Source organism: Sarcophilus harrisii, chromosome 5, assembly GCF_902635505.1.
Source record: "Sarcophilus harrisii chromosome 5, mSarHar1.11, whole genome shotgun sequence".
NCBI lineage: Eukaryota > Metazoa > Chordata > Mammalia > Dasyuromorphia > Dasyuridae > Sarcophilus > Sarcophilus harrisii.
This window is the reverse complement of record NC_045430.1, coordinates 109,780,843-109,790,715: the sequence shown is the minus strand read 5'-3', so window position 1 is coordinate 109,790,715 and position 9,873 is coordinate 109,780,843. Positions and strand designations below refer to the sequence as shown.

The 9,873-nt window shown below is 41.0% G+C and overlaps 1 protein-coding gene across 1 annotated transcript; it reads left to right on the top strand.

Annotated features, from left to right (window-relative positions):
* The first annotated feature begins 1,486 nt into the window (after positions 1 to 1,486).
* M6PR (mannose-6-phosphate receptor, cation dependent) lies at positions 1,487 to 9,872 on the top strand. Its single transcript, XM_003771198.4, has 7 exons — positions 1,487 to 1,806; positions 5,002 to 5,181; positions 5,979 to 6,145; positions 6,873 to 6,982; positions 7,185 to 7,315; positions 7,760 to 7,886; positions 8,254 to 9,872. The coding sequence occupies exons 2-7, from the start codon at positions 5,003 to 5,005 to the stop codon at positions 8,374 to 8,376; spliced, it is 837 nt and encodes a 278-aa protein (XP_003771246.1). The 5' UTR covers positions 1,487 to 1,806; position 5,002; the 3' UTR covers positions 8,377 to 9,872.
* Position 9,873: the final 1 nt, after the last annotated feature.

Sequence of the window (9,873 nt, the reverse complement as noted above, 5' to 3'; positions counted from 1 at the left end):
ATGATCAAATCAATTACAGGAGAAATAGTGAAAACCACGGGAGCGAGCAGCCAACCGGAGCCAAGGAATAGCAGCACGGAAGCTGACAGCTCAGCACCGCTGACAGCAAGACTCGTGTTGACGCGGGGAGCTCAATTGATTGGCGGAGAGCTTAAAGAGCTGATTGGTGGAAAGCTCTACACTCTAAAAGAGCTGATTGGAGGAAAGAAGAACCATCCGTTGTGACTAAATTGCGGCTGTTGCCTGCTCTGCCTGAGAGTGGAATTTCCTCAAAGGCTTTCCTCTCTTGCACTTTATTATTCCCTCTCACCCCAGAGAGGGAAAAACCTGAATATTTTTGTAGATTCCAGCATTAAAGGGTACTCCTCATAGTCACTCTGAGTTGACAGCCCACCAAAAATTCCTAGATCTTTTCCAAAGAAACATACTCCCTTAATGACAATTTCCCTCTTCTACGTATGCAATTGATTTTTTAAAAAAATATGCAAGATTTTTTTGTTCATATTAAGTTTTATCCTGTTATATATTAACCCCTGTTCTAGTTTTCCATAATTTTTTTGTCCTTTGAATATCCGATAAGTATTGCTACCTGTATTTCATTTAAATCACCTATGAAGAAGCTGAATAACAAAGCGTGGGCCGTACTCCACTAGAAACCCTCGTCCAATCTGACGTTGACCCATCCGTAGGTCAGATTATTCAACCACTTCCGAAACTACATTAGTGCAGTCATTAAGTCTACAGGGTTTTATATTTGAACACGAAGACGGAATGGCATTCTTTGTCAATTGGCTCGTTGAAATCTAGGTATTCCCCTGGTAATACCAGTTTGGAAAGGCTGTCTAAAAGAGGAAATGGAAGTCTGGCACAAGCAGCTTTTGACGAAATCCAGTCTCTTGCTTCCTTTTTTTTCTAAGTGTTCACAAACTGTCACTCTAGATTCACATTCTAGAACTTTCCCAGGAATCTAAATTAATCTCATGGACTCACAGTCTAGTCCCTCAGTACTACTATCAGACCGAGACTGGTGGGCGCAAAGGTGCAGGAGGAAGAGGGAGGTGAAATTGGAGGGAGAGCAAAAAAAAAAAAAGACTACAACTCCCAAAGTGCGGAGCGGCATATACGTCAAGCTCTCTCTCTCTCCTCCACGCCAGTTTCCGCTTCCCTATTTTACAATTCACATCCCTAGGAGCGGAGGACCAGCTATGAGGCACGTGAGTCCGCGTGACTACCGGAGGTGGAGGGGCGAAGGTTACCTACAGAAGGAAAGACTGGGTTTAGGGGCGGGGCATGCGAGATAGGCTGGAAACAAGGGAGGGACCCATCTGAGGATCTTGTTAGTGATTGGATGGAGTGGGGCGAAGGCGGAGTTAATTTTGAAGGGCGAGGGATTGAACTCTCTTTTGCCAATAAATTGCCAAATGGTGGGCTGGACTATTTAGGGGGAGGGGGAGAGGTGGTGAGGAGGAGCGGGAAGAGGCAGGGCTTTAAAAAAAAAAACAACCCTCTGTGGTCGCCTGCCGCGGAGCCTGGTGGGAGGTAGACTTGCCGGGCTGTAGGTTTTCGCTTCCTGTTTCCGGTTCTCAGAGCGGGGTACTGTGAGGTGCTACTGGAAATCCTGGCTGTTGGGACGGGGGCTCCCGGGACGGGGGCCGCGGCTGGGACTCTGAACTGCCCCCTCTTCGGGTCCTGTCTCCAGACGATATTCATTGGGGATTCCAAAGGAAGGGCATTCTGATTAATATTCATGAGGGATCATTAATAATTCAGGACGATCGGCGTTTCGCCCCTCCTCCCTAGTGACACGTGAGTATGCCGGGGCCCCTGGGAGAGGGACCCTCAGAAGGCCTCTGGAATCGGCATCGCTGGGGTTCCTTTTCACCCAAGGATTTAAACCCCCCCCCCCAATTTCCATGGCCGGAGAGGGGGAGTGTTTCGGGAAGAGGGGGAGGCTGAGACTCAAGAGTAGGCCACAAAGAAGTTGCCGAGACGAGATTAGGAGTGGAAGGAGAGGGGACCCTATGGGAACTCCGTTACATAGGAGGGATGTCGGTGAGGAAAGGAAGTCCCCTGCCCCCCTTGATGCGAAACCTGGCAGAACTGTTTGAGGATGCTCCCTGGTGTGGGAGTCCCAAAGCAACTTGATGGGGGCGGGGGGCAGAAGAAAGCGCTGGAAAAGAGGTCCGATAGAGGAGGAGAGGGACTCGGCTAGGAAGGCGCAGGAGTCTTAGAAACACTACCTGGGAGAAGGTGTAGTGACTCCTGCCACTTGACCCACAGTTTCTGCCGGCCACGTCATTTGAGCTCCTACCTAACTCAAAAACTTTCTCCTTGCATTCCCTAAAGGGTTTTGGTTCTGGAAGCAAGAGAAAGGTGGAGGGCCGGACTTATTATGATAGGGAAAGCTCAATCAAAGTCATTCCTTCGGACTTGGTAGGTTGAAATGCTACAGAGATGGAAGCTGCTTCCCATCTGCCAAACTAGTCTTTCCATACTGCAAGTAGAGGAAAACTCTGATGTCAAGAGTTGGAAGGGGATCGCAAGCGGTCATTACCCTTCTTGTTTCCATGTTTTAAATTAAGAAAGATAATTGCTTGCTTCTTGAGAATCTCTAGGCAGACCCCCTCAGCCTACTTTTGATGACCTTTTCTGATTTGGGAGGGATTTATTTTTAATCATGGCAAAATCAGGAAGTTCTTAGTTTTAAATTAAAAAATATACAGAAATCCTCGTGCCTTAATTTAAGCCCATTTCCTTTGTCACCATGTCAGGTGGATGTCAGTCATGTCAAGAATGCATGTTTTCTTCACTTCAGACTTTTAAGAATCAAGATACACCTCAAAGGTCAACAGTGTCCTAACCTCTTTCATCTGTTAGTCTCCCACCAGGATGAAACTAATAACAACAACAAAAATCCTATGTGTATAATCTGTATATATCTATATGCATATTTAAATCTGTCTCTTAGCAGATTGTCCAAATGATAACTAGTGTTGTGCTAAATAAACACTTGTTGATAGATCCATTGATCTTGTCTCTAATCATGATACTCTAATAGTCAGCCATTTTGAGGAGGATAAATAATTATAAAAATCTATTTACTAGCTTAGTCATCTTGGTAGATTTTATGAATCATCAGCATAAATAGTATGATGATTAAAAATTGCATGCAAAATTATTCTCTACTAAGAGTTGGACCAATTGGGGAACAGATAAGAAAGGGTTCTTTATCCCATTCATGCTGGTATTTGAATATCCTGACTCCAATTTTCCAGCTAATGCCTCTGTAAAACTGAGTGATAATGTTACCTAAACAGCCTTCTATACCACTTCCTAGAAGAGGCTTCCATAACTTAAAAGTTAATCAGATAGATTCTTGACTATTTGGTGTAGGTTGGAAGAATGGAAAACCTCTTTCTTTTATGGCCTGTTACTTGGTATTAACTGTTTAGAAAATTGGGGGTGTCCCCTACTAGTTGCTGACTAAGATATTCTTATAGGTTTTATTATTAGAGGCTTTTTTCAGCTAATAACAGAATAAGGGCTATAGAAGCCTTAGACCTTAACCCAATGCCTGAACTTCTCTTCATAAAACTTCAGAATTTTTGTTACTTTAATCTGTAAATATGTGGGGAAAGTAGCATGCAGTCAGTCAGTTATCAGACTTGGAAGTGATAGAGGAAGTTGCTAACAGTCTGGGACCTGAGTCCTTTGTTCCATTTTCCACTAAATTACTCGAGCTTTGGAAAAGTCATTTCCCCTTTATTTTAAGTCAAATGGAGAATGTAGTTTTTGTCATCTGTAACTTTTTTCTAGGTCTGGAGAAGATTGGTGTTTGGGAGATCCTCAGACCATGTGAGGGTTATTACAATGAAAAGTTAGTTTTGAAGGAGAGGTAGGAAAAAGTAGGACTATGAGAACCTGTCAGAATTCGGTGGCAGAATGGAGTGACTATAAAATTACTAGTTTGCAAAAGGGGTATTTTAAAGTAACCTGGGATTATTAAGGAATTTGGGTAAAGGTATATTCTGCAAAGTCTTGTACAAATTGGGAAGGGAATAAACAGAAAGAGACAATAAATTTTGAAATAAGGAGTAGATTCTAATTAATGAACAGTATTATTGTTCTCGGAGAAATTTGGCAAAATGGGTCAAGTATGCAAACATTAGATTGATTTGATTGAGTAATTCCCAGGAGCTTAGTCACAAGATGTGTTCTGACCTAATGAATTTTCTTATAATTTATAAAGTGATTTTTGGAGAATGAAAGACACAAGACCTTAAAGGAAATAAATGCTTATTGTTAAGTGGGGCTTTATTTTTTTATGTCATTTTGTCACTCTTTAGTAATAAAGTCAGGCAGGATTTTCTTGCTGATTTGATAGGTTAAGAACCAAGATAATCTTCACTTTTAGCTCTAGTTTGTTTGAACCTATATGGTGCTTTTGGAGGGAGGAAGGTACTAGACAGGTAGAAAGTAAGCTAATTTCAACTCTTCTCCAAAGAGGGCAGGAATGTACCCTGTTTTTCTGAAATTGAGATGTGATTTGTTTTGCCTTGGCTGCTGTGAAATCCTGATTTGAAAACAGCTTTTTTGGTGCCTTAACACTGAAGAGAGCTCTATTCATCAAATCTTCCCTATCCCCAAAGTATTGTAAATAATAGGAAAATTTTGTAAAGAAATACAAAATAACGAGGGTAACTAGCATAAGCTTGATACTTGGGGGAACTTGTAGAGACACTTTATAGAGGATTGTGGGGATATCTTCTATAAAATTGTGCCTGACTTGGAGGGAGAGCTCTAGGAAAAAGAATAGCTATAAGTTAGGGAGTATCTGACCAATGACAGAGGTATAAAATGTGGGTTAGCCAGAAGGGATATGTGTCAGACATTTTGATGTATTTGTGTATATTTCAAAGATTTTGCTGCTTTTTGACTAAATAGGATCAGCTTGGCAGTGTGTTGTGATGACTGATTTCTTCTCTCTCTCTCTCTCAATAGGATGTTCCCCTTTTACAGTTGTTGGCGGGCTGGGCTACTGTTTCTGCTACTTCTGACCTTGGCAGTGAAGGAGGCCTGGCAGGCAGAAGAGAAAACCTGTGACTTAATAGGAGAGAAGGATAAAGAGTCAGAGAAGGAGCTGGCCGTACTGAAAAAGCTGGCTCCACTTTTTGGCCAAAGGTAAAAGATGGAAGGAAATGACAAATTTGGAGAAGGAAAAGGAATAGGGTCATAGTTTGGACCCAATTGGAAAAAAATTGAACAATCACAAAGGACAGAAATTTCTAAGGGTTTCATGCCTTTGTTGTTTTAAAGAATCTTTCCTTTTAAAATCTCTGATTCCAGAATTAAAAAAAAACTTTACATCGGTGGCCTTTTTTGAGGACTAACCAGCCAATTTCATAATGAATAAAGGGAAGGGAAATCAGTCCAACTTTTCCCAGAAGCCTGTATTTCTCACATTATGCAGCCTGATTTATCTGTCTCCAAGAAAAGACTTCAGGACTAACCCTGTCTTCTCTAAAGTGGATGTTTTATGACAAACTATTTGACCTGGGCACTGAGCCTTTGTTATACGGGCATTGTTAGCTGTTCCTGCTACCTTAAGTCTTGGGAATCTCAAGAATATCAGTTGCTTGGAAGGAAAAAAGCAATCTTAGGATGCCTTATTCTTGAGCATGGGGAAATAGCATATATAGAGTAGCAGAGCTTAGTCCAGATGATCCGCTAAAAAGCTCAGAAGCTCTGGCAGGTGTATTTGTGTGTTTTAATTACCACCTAACCTTTCAGAGTCTCAGATATCACATTTCTGCAGATGGTATTGGCTACTATGTGTGACCATAATCATCTCTGCCAAAATGATGGGGGTGAGCTCTGATAAATAAATCAAAACCTCAGTGGTCAGAGCAAATTCTGCTTTAAGTAGAAATACTTATTTTGACTTCTTTCTTCCTCATTTCCCTGCTTTGCCTTAACAGCTTTGAAAGTACTGTGGGCCAGGGTTCAGACTCCTATACCTACAAATTTAGGGTGTGCCGGGAAGTTGGCAGTAACAACTCTGGGGCTGGACTGGTGCAGATCAACTTGAAGACTAAAGAGGAGACAATAATAGGAAGGATTAATGAAACCCATATCTTCAATGGAAGTAAGGCCTTTTTTCACTTTTCATCATCAGATAACTCTAAAACAAGCTCATTTCAACTCAGATATCTATTTCTTTACTCTTTCAACTGTATCTTATGATCTACCACTGGTCTCCCATTTAAGAGTATCCATTTTTATAATTTTCTTTACATAATTGTTGCTTGAGGAACAATTATTGGCGTGATTGTTTCACTTAGTATTAAAGATGGAAAGAACATAGTCATCCTTGTGCCACCATCCCCTTCTTCCCCTATTCAACCACTTCAGTACATAGATCATACTTTGAATTATCAGTCAGATAATTTTAAATACCAGAATGTAAAGAGCCTTCTCCTTTTCTGCCCTTTTGTCAGCAAATAATGTGTATTCAATAAATTTGGTTCAATATGAACTTATAAGATTGATTTGAAATAGCCATCCAGTATATCCCAGTGAAATAGAAATTTAGATTCATGTCATTACCGTTACATTAGTACTGAAAAAACAAGATTTCTTACAAGCCTAGTGACTTATCTTTTTCCGTTTCAGTTATCCTATAGGATGATGGGCATGCAGCTTTGTTAAACAAGATATAATACTTGGTATATAAGTCCCTTGATAACAATTACAAATTTTTCAAGTAAAGCTAATTCCTTCTGAGTTCCCTTTATATACTTTTCTATCTACCACAATGCCCAAATCTGTTGCTATCCTTTCCTGTGACAAAAAAGATTTTCCTTGTCCCTCAGGTGACTGGATCATGCTGACCTATAAAGGGGGTGATGAGTATGGCAGCCATTGTGGCAAGGAACAGCGACGAGCAGTAGTGATGATCTCCTGTAACAAAAACACCATTGGGGTGAGATATCATGGGGCTAGTAGAGTTGGACAGAGGCTGAACAGCAGAGTGGGCACAGCATTACTAGATGGGTATAGTAGGAATTATGTAGTTAAGGGAACTTTTCTTTTTCTTCATTAGGTTCCTGAGCTAAGGGGAGTATTAGGGTACTAGAATATTTTACTTTTAACATAGTAAACTATTATTTCCTGTCTTCACACAGGGCAACTTCCTGCCTGTCTCTGAAGAAAGGGGAAAAATCCAAGAATGTTTCTATCTTTTTGAGATGGACAGCAGTCTGGCTTGCCCACCTGAAGATTCTCACCTCAGCGTGGGATCTATTTTACTTATTACGTGAGTGCTCTGAAACACAAAAGCCTTTAATATTTATTCTGTTTTTTTCTGGATCAATAGAACAATTTCTGTAGAGGGCTAAGTGATTAAAAATGCATTCTCATTCCTACTTCTGCAACTTTGAGAATTTGAATGGATTTAACCATAGAATCAATCTAATTATATTTAAAGGGAGAGAGACTTTGTTCTAAGTATTTGATAATTCTTAGAAGTTCAGGGGCTGATGATGTCTTTGGATTAAGCAGGAAAGTTCTTTGTTTACTTGTGCAGGTCAGTAGCCTAGCTGGCTGCCTCAGGGTCGTGGCTGAGAGGTCACTTAATTGTGTTGCTAATTATTCACCACCTCTAGTTCTTAGTGCCCAGTCTTATTTGGAAGGATGTTTCATCTGTGCCTGTATCTCTGTTTAATGTGGCTATTTTTATACTTTTTTCCCTTCTGTGTAGGTTTGCCTCATTGGTGGCTGTCTATCTCATTGGGGGCTTCTTGTACCAAAGGCTGGTAGTGGGTGCCAAAGGCATGGAGCAGTTTCCTCATTTAGCCTTCTGGCAGGATCTGGGCAATTTGGTAGCAGTAAGTAGTAAGAGGACTGTTGTTCTGGTACTTATTCTGTACCTAACTGCAGGGAACACACAGATTCTGGGCTTATGCAAGAATTGGTTTATTCTAGTTTTCTCTTGAACTCTTACCTCTTTTGGAATTGGGAGAGGGGTAAGGGAAGGGAAATGGTTACTGCCATCAAGACCCTTAGTCTCCAACACTCAAGAAACTCAAAACTGAATTTTAAACTTTCATATCCTCAGATGGCATCTTTATTCTTTTGAGTTATTTTCCTGAAACAGCTTCTCTCGTGGCTAACCTGTGATATTTATAGACTAGGAAGCCTTTCTGCACCCCACACAACTCACTCCTTCAGTCAGTTGTTTCTTTTCCCTCACAGGATGGCTGCGATTTTGTGTGCCGGTCTAAACCCCGAAACGTGCCTGCTGCCTACCGAGGTGTGGGGGATGACCAACTTGGGGAAGAATCAGAAGAAAGGGATGACCACTTGCTCCCCATGTGACTACACTGGAGATACCCAGCCTTTCTTTCCACCCCTGAACCAAAGCATCCTCAGCCAGATTTCTCCGCCGCTGCTGCTGCTCCATCTCTTCTACCAGTTTTTTCCTCTAGTTTGCTTTTAACTTGCACTCACTCTTTCTACCCACTAAGCTGCCTTCTCTCTGCTCCATGTTTTCCCTTTGGAGTCTATTAGTGGTACTGACCCAGAGAAATGTGCCTAGGAAGGACAACCCTTACGGGCCAAAGGGAAATGAGGGTTTGAGAGGGAGGGATTGCCCTTGCAAAGAAAGGATGATAGGGAGATGTACAGATGGCTGGGAGTGGGCAAGAGACTTTCCTGGTCTTTTTACTGCATTTTTTGATGTTAGGCTTTTCTGTGAGACACTGGATTCTAAAGAAAAAAATTATTTATATTGGGTTTTCATTGTAACCCTATGCCTGCTCTTATTTACAAGAGTTTTTGATCACTTCCAACTTCATGAATTTGGTCTGGGCCCAAGACAGCCCATCTCTCTTAGTGTCCCCGCATCTCCTCTGGGAACAAAACCATAAAATGTGAATTTTCCCAGGCCATAGATTTTTGAGGTACCACTAGGTCTTTTGTTGGCTTAGATAGGGACCTTTTATCTTGAAATATGTGGATTGTGATTTTGTGTTGTCAATTCAACATTTAGCCAAAAAGCCCAATCCAGAAAGCCAGAAGCTAAAAGGGGGAAGTGAGACTGAAGTATTGTGCCACATTGGCTCCTAAAAAGGAAAATTAGCCATGCCTAGAATGGTAGAGGATTTTTTTTTTTTTTTTTTTTTTTTTTTTTGTCTCTGTGGTTCCAGAACCTGGTGAAGCTTTTATTATATACCTACCTTTTATGAACATGGTCGATCTCCCCAGGTATGTGACTTTTCTTTAGCAAAAATTGCCAAGAATGCAAATAGAAACAGGTAGGGAGCCTGGAGCTCTCCTTCCAAGTGTAGAGAATGCCTAACATTCCCTCTGCTGGCTCAGGGAGAAAAGTGTATCTTGCTCAAGATGTTTCTGGGCAAGAATGGGTTTTCAGAATCCCTTCTGGTGCCTCCCTTTTCTAATTAGGTGGTATGGCCAGGAAACTGGGCTGATCCGTTCTTTGGCTAATAAAGTTCTTCTGGCCAATCAGGGGCAAAATAGCTACAGACAAAAAAAAAAAATTATCTTTGGCTTTTTCATTACTGTTTATGAATTTTTTTTCCTTTTAAAGTGGGGAAATTAAGATTATAAAATCAGCAGGGTTTTTTTGTGTGTGTGTGTGTGTGTATATTTTGTTTTGTTTTCTTCCCTCTTCCCTAACCCAGTGTTTTGAAATAAGGCAAAAGTCTATGCCACATTTTGTATAAAAACACAACTTCAGAAAATTAAAAGGACCAAAAAAAAAAAAAAAGCCTCAATCTCTTTTTGGTCTGGCTGTTTGCATAAGAATTGATTGGGGTCTAGAAATTCAGGAATAAAGTAAAACAGACAACCAAG